This window comes from Toxotes jaculatrix, chromosome 16, assembly GCF_017976425.1.
Source record: "Toxotes jaculatrix isolate fToxJac2 chromosome 16, fToxJac2.pri, whole genome shotgun sequence".
NCBI lineage: Eukaryota > Metazoa > Chordata > Actinopteri > Toxotidae > Toxotes > Toxotes jaculatrix.
The window spans coordinates 16,786,634-16,799,452 of NC_054409.1; the positions used below are offsets into that span (position 1 = coordinate 16,786,634).

The 12,819-nt window shown below is 42.0% G+C and overlaps 2 protein-coding genes across 5 annotated transcripts in view; one reads left to right on the forward strand and one right to left on the reverse strand.

Moving 5' to 3' along the window:
- Positions 1 to 5: 5 nt before the first annotated feature.
- On the reverse strand, positions 6 to 9,899 carry ciz1a (cdkn1a interacting zinc finger protein 1a). The gene is made up of 16 exons (XM_041059294.1): positions 9,820 to 9,899; positions 9,082 to 9,334; positions 7,720 to 7,847; positions 7,294 to 7,520; positions 6,311 to 6,428; positions 6,023 to 6,110; positions 5,743 to 5,828; positions 5,528 to 5,607; positions 5,100 to 5,306; positions 4,843 to 4,973; positions 4,611 to 4,704; positions 4,340 to 4,453; positions 4,102 to 4,251; positions 3,846 to 3,924; positions 3,622 to 3,743; positions 6 to 3,296 (listed from the first exon to the last, which is right to left on the reverse strand). The coding sequence occupies exons 2-16, from the start codon at positions 9,240 to 9,242 to the stop codon at positions 2,748 to 2,750; spliced, it is 2,334 nt and encodes a 777-aa protein (XP_040915228.1). The 5' UTR covers positions 9,243 to 9,334; positions 9,820 to 9,899; the 3' UTR covers positions 6 to 2,747.
- An 890-nt stretch (positions 9,900 to 10,789) lies between these two features.
- dnm1a (dynamin 1a) overlaps positions 10,790 to 12,819 on the forward strand; it is a 48,051-nt gene continuing 46,021 nt past the window's right edge. For all 4 annotated transcript variants that reach the window (XM_041058801.1, XM_041058802.1, XM_041058803.1 and 1 more), the window contains exon 1: positions 10,790 to 11,125. In XM_041058801.1, the coding sequence (XP_040914735.1) occupies positions 10,965 to 11,125 (161 nt within the window). In that variant the 5' untranslated portion in view covers positions 10,790 to 10,964. The remainder of the gene's footprint in view (positions 11,126 to 12,819) is intronic.

Genomic DNA, 12,819 nt, shown 5'->3' on the forward strand with positions numbered 1-12,819 from the left:
AAATGTGGGAATTGTCAGACATTTTAATATAAATTAAAATGACCCCCAAACAGGAAACAAACATTCAAAAATACATTAAACTTCCAGCAATTAGAAAACATCAACTGTTTGTTCATCTCAGTTTGTCAGTAGCTGAATAAAAATACAATAAGAAACATACAGCTTTGTTTGAAATCATCCTCTACACGTCCATTTCTCTCTCCTGCTTCATTCTGTTTCAGAGCTACAGATCACGTCTCGTTCCTTCAGACAGAACATGACACTTATCATGTGACAGTTGTCACCATGACCACGAGAGTTGCTACATGTGTCAGCCAGCCGTTTGTGGTTTAAAATATCCTTCTCTGATATTGGAGGACAAAATATTTCCAGAACAACACACTAGTCATGAAGAAGGAATTAATACATCCTTTTGTGTGTGTGTATATATCTATATATAGATATAGATACATGCACATACCTTGTCGTGGCATGTGACTGCTGAAATGCTGGAACCAAAGTTAGACATTTGTATGATCTGTAACTGTTACTGGTGCATCACATCAGAGCTGAAGGTTCACAAGGATACTTTGCTACATTTAATACCTAGAGACACTTCATGGTTTTTCCCTTGCAAATAAAACTGGGACCTTTAACTGAAGTGTGATTCCAAATGTCCAGTGCAACATCGCCAATGAGAGAAAAAACAAAAAACATTGGCAAAGTGGAGGCAAATAAACACCAACAGCAACTTGCAATATTTTTGTGCTGTGAATGCTCATAGAAGCATTTTAAAACGATGGAAATATGAAAGAAACAATAATTTTATTCTAAATGTAGGCACACTTGATAAACATCCATGGGAATATGACACCCAGTGTGATCAATCTTTATCTTTATTCTGAGCTGAAAGACTGATTTGTGGGTCTTCTGAAGACGGGTGAGTGTTATGATGGGCTGCATGGAGTTCAGGTCTGGGGGGGGCAACTTTCCAGTCTTTTAAGCTTCCAGCAGCATATGTTTCAACTGACAAGCTTTCACATTTCAAAATAAACAATATGGTGACAGCCTTCTGTGAATGTGAGGAGTCCCACAGGCGCCGGAGACAGCTCATAATTTGAATTCAGTGCCTGGTTGTTAGCAGAAACCTTTCATTTCTTGCTTCTGACATGTTGATGAAGCCGTCTGCTGCTGCAGATGCTCATTTAAGAGCTGTCTTAACATTTCAAGAATACAGGGAGGTCTTCACCATATGTATGTGTGCAGATGCAAAAAGGTGTTTTAGACATTTTCTTGACAGGTTTTCACCGTGACACTCAACTCCTACAGATTGTGTTGAGATTTTTTTTAAACGCGTCAAAAAAAAAAAAACAAACAAAAAAAAAAACAAGCTTCCTATTGCTGAGAATAAGCCAGTAAGAATCTGTGCAGTACTGTTTCAGCGAAAAGGCAACAGCTACTGATAATGTTTTGGCCCAAACATGACATCAACCTCAAACTTAAATGTCTCAAAAAACAAAAAAAAAATCATGAAACGCCCTGAACAAATATATTATCAGTTTCAAGATTCAGCGTTTCTCAACACTCAAGCCAAAGTACCATTTTAACACTTTAAAAAAAAAAAAAAAAAAATCAAAAGCTGTCACCTGCTCAAACACTTATTTTGGTTACATTCTACATTTCAGCTTGCTAAAAGCGTGTGCTACGTGGTTAGCAATGTGGAAAACATCTCCACTTCGCCATCAGTACAGTCTTCTACGATTGTAAGTTATTATAAGTTAACAATAATTCATCTAGCTAGCTAGAGAATTTGAAAGAAGTTACAGTCAGCCCTCGTCCACCTCCTGATCCTCAAGAACAGCAGGGTGGGAAATTAACATTTTGGTGAGCCAGCCAGAGAGGCTGCTGGGTAGAAAATCTACATGTCACTTGTTTCTTTTCTTAAATACAGCCACATGCCATGTCATTAGGCTTTCAAATATATTGTCAAAAACAAATAATTGAACAAATTTAAAGTTTGAACTGATGAAAATAAGGCATTACCTAAGTTACTATGTTATTTACTGAGGGGATCATTAATGTGTGTGACATTTCAAGGGAAATCCATCTTAAAGTGGTTGAGACATTTTCATGTGTCCAACAAAAGTATGCAAAAAAAAAAAAATCAAGCATTTTTTTGGTCAGCATACAGACTTTTTTTTAAAAAAAAAAGAATACTGTCAGTTTTCAGTGTGAATACACCCCATTCTCAACACCTGCTACAATATTAGTATGTAGTACAAAACTACGACACAACGTTTTGTGTTCATGTACTGGGGTTTTGTAGTGGGTCTCCAAAATAAGGAACTTCTCCTTATTTAAAAATGTAGTTATTTTCAATTCAGACAACATATTTGCAGTTTCGTTTTGGACCAGTTGTTCATACTTTATAATGATCTCATTCTTATCGCTGTTGTTTAATGGTATGGATGGGGGCCTACTCATGAACCTAATTTTCTGACTGGGAGTCAGTGTTAAGAGACTTACCCATCATCATTGCACTTGATAACTGTCAGGCATTAATTTCCCACCCTGGGAGAGCAATTCACGAGTCATGTTCCACCACTTCCCATATGTCAGTGTGTGTTTAATTCAGACTTTCCAACACGGAGAGAGACTGGGCTGTTCATTTCTTGGTCGCTGTTTCATGAAAGCACCTCTTCATTCACTGACACATTGTGTTTTAAGGTTGTACCAGGTTTCCTGTCTTTCCACATCACATCTTTGACTCAGCGTCTGTTTGTGGCCCTCCCTGACCTGCGTTTGGGCGTGGTTTTTGCTTTCCCTGTGCCATTCTTTCTCCCTGGGACAGCAGGAGCTTCCTTCTCCTCCTCCTCCTCCTCCTCATTAGCAGCCTCAACAGCAGCTGCTGGCTCAGAGTCTGGCTCCTCTCTGCTGCCAGCAGGCAGCTCAGCAGGGCTCTCCTGAACTACAGACGCCTGGGATGGGGTCTCTTCCTCTTTGCTGTGGAGGCTGAGGTCTTGGTCTGTGCTGCCAGTGCAAGTTGCTGAGGTGGTGCTGAAGTCCTGTAAGGTTGGGCTGGGTTCTGACTCTTTCTCTCGTTGCTGGTTTTCTGTCTGCATTTTCAGTCGGGTGAGTGTTATGATGGGCTGCATGGAGTTCAGGTCTGTCACTAAACCAGTGTCATCGGTAAGGGGATTTTCATCTGACCAGTCTGTGGTGGCTTCTGTTACAGGTCTGAGGCTGTCTGTAGCTAACAGAGATCCTCTGGAAGATTCAACATCTTCACTCTTTTGACTGAGCAACGCTCTGTAACTCTGAGAAAAGAAAGCAAAAAGAAAGTTTTAACTCTTTGATGCATGTCAGCAACAGTTACTGCACAGTAGAACTTTAAGAGCTTAAATGTGCTTGAATTGAGGCTTGGGTTATATAGACAATAAAACAAAATACATACATATCTAATATTCTAGACACAAAGGGCCACAAATAGTAATAATGCAGTTAGCTTTGAGAGGAATTCCTTGGAAAAGTAAAACTTGTAGAGCAACAACAATTATCATTTGGCCCACAGATAACTGGTTGTACCAGCTACGACCTAATTAGCAGTGGAAACAAGATTGATGAAGTCATTAAAAAACCAACCTTGAGGTTCTCAAAGTGCGTCAGTGATTTGCAGTGGGTGTGTAGGGCAGAAGATTCAAAGTGGTAAAACTTGTTGCAGAGTCTGCAAATAAAACCTGCGACTGGAACAAAGAAACTGGACCCTGTGGTAAAGGAAGTCAGAGACTAAACTTCACACGAACAAGAAAAGGCAGGAAAACAAAATGAATTAATCTGTGAGGAATCGGGAGTTAGAGAGCACTCACCGTAGACTGTGTCAGGGTCATACTGCTCATCACTGGCCATATTCTTTAGAGATACTTCTTTAATAGAGGGCCAGACATCCTGTACCAGATCACCACAGACACAGTAAACAACTAGGTGACGGTGAATGCGCTGATTGTGATGTACTAACTGTGTTATTTCAGAACTTATCTCAAAGGGATGTTGAATCTTGGGAAGTAAAGCTCACTGGCCATTTAAGTGCAGATACTGAACAACAACAAATTCCATACAAATCACCTGTTTCTCAGAGCAGTCTTGGTCTCCTTCACTGCTCTGTCTTTCCTCTCCCTCCTCCACCTCACTTCCTTCCTCCTCTTCCAAAGAAACGCCGTCTGTGTCCATGGCAGTCAGCTTGGCCAAGGCCTCACAGCCCTCCTTTTCCTGGAGCTGATAAAAACAGAAACAAATACACTGATGGTGATGTCTACTTTCGTCACAATCTCTGGGAAAACATTTGCACCGAAACCACAGATACCTTCTCCACTTTTTGTCTGTGCTCCTGGGACTGCAAGTGCTCCACAAAAATCTGGGAGGTCCTGAAATGTTTTTTGCAGACCGTGCAGGAGGAAATAGCTGATCTACTGGCAAGCTGAGGAAAAACGGATGGACACCAGGTCAGTTACTCTCACTGAAATCAATCAAACAACTGACTGAACTGTCATTATTAATAATATTTTGTAATATTTCTTGAACTCAGCAATTACATCATGTAAATGTGCTTATCTATAAAGTGAGCAGCTGATTACTTTATGCTCCTCAGTGCGACGGTGGTCCATGATGCTACTGGTGAAGTGGGTGTGACAGGTGGCACACCAACGCTTCAAGTCTGCTTTTTTCTCTCTGCAAGGAACACAGACAAATATTACAGATCACTTTCTCGTTTTAAAAAATACTGTCCAATGTTAAACTCAAAATGGCTGCTGAAAATCAGAACACAAAACACAAGTCAAATGCATGCTTGTGTATTTGAAAACTGACCCATCTTTGTTTGCTCCCTGTAGAGACTCCTGCACTCGTGGCAGCAGCGTGACCAGACAGGCGTTGCTCATGTGTTGGATCTCCATCATCCTTTGCTGGTGGGAAACGCTGTTCATGTGACTCCTGAAGTTCTATAAAAAAAACACAAAAGACAGAAAATTGTAAAATGTAAAATTGATGTGACTTCAAACAAACGGGAGCAACAACTTTCTCTTATGGTCTATGTATTTCATTGTGTGAGTGAACGATCAACCCACTTGCTGGTTGTGGCAGGTAATGCTGCAGAGGTAGCAGTAGAACTTGTTGGCGCCCTCCGCTATACACTCCTCCCCTTCGTCCTGGTTGCCTGGTGAACCCATGGAGGCATCTTTTCCCTGTGGCGTCTCCTCTGTGGATAAATTAACCTGCTGGTCATCTTCACTCAGCCTGCCAGAGGGTGACGGAGCAGACAAACGGCTATGCACCTACAGAGAAGTTTCACATACCAGATGGCGACCGATTGTCAGCGTCATGCATTTATTTAACCAACATATGATAGACATGATATGGCAAACACTCCTAAATGGCATGCAGACTAATATGACTCATCTTTGTAGCAGTGTTTGCAATGGTTACATCAAAATCATTGTTCTTTAGGTATTTACATTATTTTGTCTATGGCCCAAAAATGAAAGGCTCCTCTGACCTCATCAGCTCTGCTCTCCTCCAGCGCCTCGACAACATCTGATTCCCCTTTGGAACGTCCTCCTTCCAACATGATGCAATCTTGCAAAAGATTGGAGGCAAAGAGAATCATACAGTAAGTGTTCATCTCGACTGAAGTGAGTGCTAATCTAGGTGCTGAAGTATCTGAAACCGCCTCCTCTCAGAATCTTAGGTTTAAGTGTGCCTTAAACATACCTTCAGGCTGGCTCTCCTCCGTGTTGCTGTTACAATCTGAGGAAAGAACCTCCCCATCTGCATCTGTAATAGTGATGGTCTCTGACCTGAGAGAAAGAAGAAACAAGGATTAAACACTGAAGGTTATTAATGAAGGAGAAGACATTTCTGGTTTTTGTTAAAAAAAAAAAAAAGGTCAGGTACTTTTCTTCCTTCTATAGATAAAAAACTAAACATTGCTGATTTTCTAAGATTTTCTGGAACCTCTTCAATCGTACCAATAAAAAAACGACTTCCATACCCCTCTGTCCTCTGCTTTTTCACTGCAGGTTCTTCAAGTTGCTCCTCCAAGATCTGTGTGTGTCCATCCACTCCTCCCACTGCACTATCTGTGGGCAGAAAATGCAAACCCAAAGTCAGAAGCAAATAATTAAAACATTATCTACAAACAACTTTCCACCATCAGTATTCTCTAAATACCATTTTTGTTGTTTACGGAAGCGTAGACATAAGTTTAAGCTTGCATCTGATATTCAACTCATGCTGTATCTCTTAACATCTTTCAGTGCTGACTAGATTGCAGTCCTACCTGTTTCAGACTTATCATCAGGTTCATTGGTACTGCTAGCTGCTGGCTGGTTGTTTGTGCTCCCTGCTGCCATCTGCTCGCTGTCTCGCTTCCTGTCTGGCTGGCGAGCTGTGGTGTCCTACGCACAGAGACAGATAACAGGGTTTCAAATATACTGTATATAAAGAGTCTTGGTTGTTTATTAAAGGTAGCATCAACAATGGCCTCAAATGACATGGCTGTACCTTCTGAGGCTGAGGCAGAGATGCAACTGAGAGACATTAAAGTACAAATAGGACAAGATTTTAATCGAACAGGATACAACTGATTTTTGACAGTGCATCTAAAAGCAAAGTTAAACTTGATTTGTTTGTTTAAAGCAGAGATCTGACTCCTTTTTCTATCAACAACTGTCCTGAAGAAGCCAAAACCAACACCGAACTTGTCCTGCTATCAAGCAGAACTGCAATTAACCATTTCTTTCATTGATCATTAATATGCTATTTCCTTTTTTGGTTAAACAGTCAGTTCTGTTCAGTATAATATCATACTACACTGGAAATTCAGCAAATATTCACATTTGTGTTTTAGAAATTACTTAAATTAATAATTGATTAGAATGATCCATTATTAGATCAGAATTATATCTCTTAATTCTTTGTCCATCAACTCACTGATTGAGTAATTGTTTCAGCCCTAAAATCAGGAATCGGGAGGGTGCCTAAACCCTGATGTTACTTCATCTTCCCTCCACTGTTGTCCAAAAACTATTAAAAATTAAAAAGACATCCAAGAGTCGTGTTGTTACTTTTGAGTGATCTGTTCTTTCATTATAATGACAGCATTAACTAAACATCACGGTAAAAACATTTCCAGTGCCTCTGATTAAGTCAGTCATGAAATCTTTATGCGTTTGAGATTCACTCAACCCTAATGGAGTGTATTAGCTCGGCTGAAATCCTACACAGTAATTACAATCATTATAATGGTGCTGTTGTAATTACCGTGGCGGTGGATGAAGATGGGGCGGAGGAAGGGGCTGTGGTCGTGGTGATGGCGTTGTTGCTGTAGAAGCGAGCATGCGGGTGGAAGGGTCGTGCAGCTGGGAAACCCATGATGGGGGACTTGATGGCCATGCCCATGGGAACCGGCCCAAGTAGAGACGACCTGGTCCCAGCTGCAAAGAACTGACGGAACTGCTGCCCACCCATCCCAAAGCCCCGCATGTTACCTTAACAAAAAGAAAGGATGAAAGGAACTTCAGTTTTCAGCCTTTCAGGCTTTTAAACACATAATTTATGAAAATCAAATAAAACTAAATTAAAATTAAATCTAAAAAAAATTCTAATGCTGTTTCTGATTATTAGCTGACATAAGCAGGGACAAGGGCTGTCCTGTCCAGATACTGCTATCTTTAATCCCTTATGTACCCTGCATCTGCTGCATCAGTATGGCCCCCTGCAGCATGGGATTGGGGGCGATGATGGTTGTCTGGGTCGTCTGGCACAGGTTGACCATCCTGGGAGGAGGGGCTGTCTGGGGAGGCACAGGAATGGCTCTGTATAACAAATACACAAAAGAAAATGAACATGCAGAACTATTTCAACTGACACAACCTTACAGAAATCTGTAGCAATGCAGAGTCTCAGCCAAAATATCTATTCCTGTCCACAGCCAGAGCAGAGTAGTCTGTCTTCTGACTAATCTGGAAATCTATTTTACACACAGCCATATTATTTGAAAATTGGCAGTTTGTTGACAATAACACCTGCACACAAATATTCTCTCCGAATGCAAGCTGTCAGTATAATTATTTCACAGTTATTTATTTATTTATGCAGTCTTTGTTCTCCCTTCAAACTACGCTCTGAAGCAGTCAAGAGTGCAATGGCTCTGAAATGGACCAGCATTTATCTCAAGTCATCTTCCTTCCATATCAGCTTTAGCTCAGAGTGAAGTTTTGATTTTTTTTTTTATTGCACATAATTGCAGCGCATTACTCAACAAGCATTGCAAAACAAGTGTTTAAAAACAGGAGTCGTATGGGGTACTGGTGTGTGCTGGACCTGTACTGGCTACTGCTTTTGCTCATCCTCAGAATAAAAAGAGGCCTGCACCCTGAGTCTCAGTATGAGGGTTTAAGATACGGAAACAAAAGCTGACAAGTAAGATAGCACAAGTCCACAGGATACTTTATAGTACAAAACAGGTTTTGTGCTGGTGCCAGGAGGCCATAACAGCGGTGACATGATCATACTTTTTTCTCTGGGGCCAGTAATCTTGCAACAGTGTCTTCTGTAATCTGCAGTTTACCTTTGGGCAAGCCAGATAACAGAGCATGGCAACGGTCCAACTTTAACTGTATATATATGTAACACTGTTTGACAGCTTAGTAAGTATGCCATCCAAAAAGACTATGTAGTTGTGGCTGTATTTAGCAGCTCTCTTTGGTCTTCATTTCAAAAAAGCAATATAATGTAAGCCAGTGGTGCTACGTTGGGACAGACAGACGATTTACTGTATATCCCACGTTTAATTCAAAGACATAATTATAACAAACCCTCAGAGCTCTGGGCTAGATGCCCCATAACCAAACGGACTAAAGCACAGCCAAGCGGTACAAACAGTCAATCTAAATTTAAAATACTGCAAGCTGATAAATGTCCAGCCACCGCAAAATCGCACAGTCTGGCATGTGTTGTGACAGGGCTTCCAGCTCAGCCACCGCCGGTAGCCCCACATATCACCCGGGAGGCCATGCCTAATCCCCGGTCTCGAGTTAAAGTGCTTACCGCGGTGTCTGGTGGTGGTGATGGGCGACATGATGCCCGGGAGGTGGCTGCGGCGGAGGAGGCGGAGGCTGCTGCTGGAAAAGTTGCTGTAGCTGTCGCAGGTGCTGGTGAAACTGTTGCTGTTGCTGCTGTTGCTGCTGATGAATGTGTGGATTAAACATCACGGGCTTTAATCTCCGCAGTTACACTGCGAGTTGACAGACCCGCAGCTGCGAGGTGCCAATGTTTTGACACCTCTCAAAATATGAGATCCCTGGATCGGAGGAGGAAAAGCTGATGTGAATGTGTGCCCTGCTGTCAGACCAACTCTTTGTTGTAAAGACACATTCAACAACAGTGCCCCCCAGACAACAGGTCGCTCTCATATTTCGTGATGACAACTAGCCAGTGTTAGCAAGTAAGCTAACAACAATTTGCGTGTTTTGGTTTACTCATATTACTTATTTACTCAGTTAGCAAACTTTATGAAGAGAGCAGCACGTTAACTGTTTGGTTTTGTGTGAAGGCGACATGCTACTCCAAAACTAACACAAAGCAGAAATTTTGAGCCACTAAATGAATAAGCTACACCTGCCATGAAATGAACGAAGCTACATTAGCCACCGCTGTGTAACTGAACCCAACCAGCTAGCTTAGCATAGCTCTGAACAAGCAGGCTAACGCACAGATAAACCAGGTGCGCCTCCTCGGCTACTTCCTACATTTTAGCTGAGGCTTCCTACAGCTGTTACGACTTACTTCTCAGAGAGGAGAGCGGCGGTGACTGTTGATTATCCAGCTTAAAGCAGTTGCTCTCAGCCCCGGTGCAACTCGCATAAAGCCTCTCTGGTGTAGTAAACTTACAGTAACCTGTCGCCTTCTGGTGGCTGTCTGGAGAAAATGCTTCACCGCTGCATTATTCATGGAGCTGTAGATAATGTTCTTTCATCTACTAAAACTGACAGTGTCTCACTCTCAAACCAAATACCAATGAAAGTTTGTATATTCTTCTTCTTCTTCTTATTACTTTATGTTTGTTTGTTTGTTTGTTTGTATTTATTTATTTGTATGTTCGACATTTTACACTTGTACCGCCTACTAGATCATATAAATAAAGTGTTACACTAACCGTGCATCTTGTACTGATATCAAATATTTGAACAGAAATTCAGAGCCATAGATAGATAGATAGATAGACAGATAGATAGATAGATAGATAGATAGATTTATCAGCTAATGGTTGCAGCTCTATTTGCCATCAACAGGAAAGTTGGACAATTGGATTCTGGCCTGGATAAAAATTCAAGGAATCATCAAAATAATCAGGAGTCAGTTTACTGGACCCCAACCACGGGCTGAAACTGAGTCCGGCCTCTGTCCATGGTGCTAACAGATTCAGCACCATTCACAGATCTGTGCATCACACAAAAAATGTTTGTTTGGGTAATAACATTAAAAGCTGGATGCCAGATTTTCCACCTTTCTAAGAGCACTCTAATTACATTCAACTTTACAGTTTCTTAAAAATAAGAACTTCCTGTACTGTAAACTGTGCAAATTGACAGGCAGCACAGTGAAAGTATACCAGTGTCACCACCGAGCGGTGTGTGTGGAGAACTACAGGGATCTCTCCTGAGGAAAATACAAGAGATCATCCTCCTCCTCCTCCCTGCGGTGCTTGGTGGAGAGGAGTGTTCGGTGGTGGAGAGAGTCCAAGCTGAGGTGATCTGACTCTCTGAGGAGGCGCAGTCAATGAGGGAGCACACCGAAAAGTGAACTGGTGTGAGAGCAGTCCAGGACGCCCTCTGAACGCGAGGGTGGCGAAGGAGGGACGACGAGGAAAACAAGAAATAAATCCCTCCCTTCTCCGACGAGGTAGATAGACTGCCTATTGCATCGCAAAGATGGGGAACCGGGGAATGGAGGATTTGATTCCTCTGGTGAACCGCATGCAGGATGCCTTCTCCGCCATCGGTCAAAACGCAAACCTGGACCTGCCGCAGATCGCCGTGGTGGGCGGCCAGAGTGCAGGGAAGAGCTCGGTGCTGGAGAACTTCGTCGGGAAGTAAGTAGCTTTTCCAGGCTGCGATGCATGTTGGTGCGCCTCCGCTGCATCACGCAAGCGGCCGCAGTAGCTTTACACATCTCGAACCCCCATCCCCCTTCTCAGGCAGGTTTAAATCCAGGCTTCACTGAGAGCCTGTGAGTGTTGGTGAACGGTCCACATATTTCACATTTCACCTGTCGTATCGTCTTATCTCCCTGCCTCCATGCAGACAACACCGAGGCAAGAAGATTATTTTGTTAGGCCTACATAAATCCCTAGTGAAGTTCATCTGTTAATTACTACATGATGCGTTCACGGAATTACAAATTGTTAAATAACGTGGTGTTTTATAAAATGAACCACCTCTAGTTATGAGGAATATAAAGAAAAATAAGCGAGTCTCTAAATTTCCTGCTTTCAGGTTGTGTATGTTTATCGTGATAAATCCTGTAACATCTATCACAGACGCAGGGTCAGTTTGGATGCTGACTTCCTGTAAAGCAGATACAGTTACAGGCAGCTTGCTGCATGTTGTTGTTTCTGTGGCAGGGCTACTGTTTTTTTTTTTTATGCTTACAGCCTATTTAAGCCTGACCAGGCAAGAGTGCAAAATGTGTGTGCGTGTGTGTGTGTGAAAAGGTTTCAGTCTTGCAAACATGCATAGGTTTCTGTCTGTCAGAGCTGATGATGATACAAAACAAACTGATCTGTTAGGCTGCAGTATGACCTTGCAGAGAGAGAGGGAAAGAGAGAGAGTCCACCTGAGCTTTGAGCCCTTCCAGCTCAGCTCATCCATCTGTCTGCCAGTGCTTATGCTGTAAGCGAAGCTTACCTCATACAGGCAACAACATGGGTGCCACTTGCTAACTGTCTAACGGCCCTGTTTGCTTGTATTCCAGTTTATCAGAAGATTCTTTTTTTTTCTTTTTTGTGGTTTCAGACTTTTATTCCCTTGGACGCTCTGTGCACAGAGTGTGTGATTCAGCAGTATTTCCTGCTTAAGCAAGGTCAGAGTGTATGCATACTGTGGCTCCAGGCCAGCTCCCACCCCCACCCCCACACACTGAACACGGACAGGGTATTCCATGACAAAATGGCATTCATCCCAATGGACACAGAGAGGGATCCATCAGTGCAACAACTGATTGGAGATTTTTAATTGCTCCTGTGATTGTTTGCTGGCAGATGTAATAGGTGTGAACATAGCTGATATTGTTATATCTTTTGGTTGACACCCTCTCATTGTCTTTTCTTAGATTTCTTTCACACTAGAGACACATAGTTCACCACATGGCCCAGAGCGGTTAATCCCCATCTTAACAGGTAGTAGGTGAGGCAAATCTACTGTTTACATGTCAGGCTAATCTACGCATAAATCTACTGGTGGAAGGAATATCAGTTTTGTGGTGAAAGATGCAGCCTACAAGTGCCAATTAGAGGATTTAAAATAAAACCAATTTAGCATTGCACTCCTGTTACATTGTCATACACACAATCACAATCGACAGCTTAAAAAAAGATTTAAAAGTCAATGCAAGAAATACACTCTGAAACATAAAAAGCAAATTCATTTTTATGACCATTTGTAATCATTGTATGGTACTTTATTTTATACCTCTAATAGAGGTATAAAATAGAAATTTTTATGAGCATAATTTTCTCAGCAGTGTTTTGATGGCAGCTTATTGCGTTTGCGCTTGTTTTACAGCTCT

Coding starts and splice junctions, on each gene's coding strand:
- ciz1a (XM_041059294.1), bottom strand. CDS start 9,242: ATGTTTAATCCACACATTCATCAGCAGCAACAGCAGCAACAGCAACAG. Junction 5,829..6,022: donor AAAAAGCAGAGGACAGAGGG/GTATGGAAGTCG, acceptor TCTTTCTCTCAG/GTCAGAGACCATCACTATTA. Junction 4,705..4,842: donor CAGGGAGCAAACAAAGATGG/GTCAGTTTTCAA, acceptor TGTTCCTTGCAG/AGAGAAAAAAGCAGACTTGA.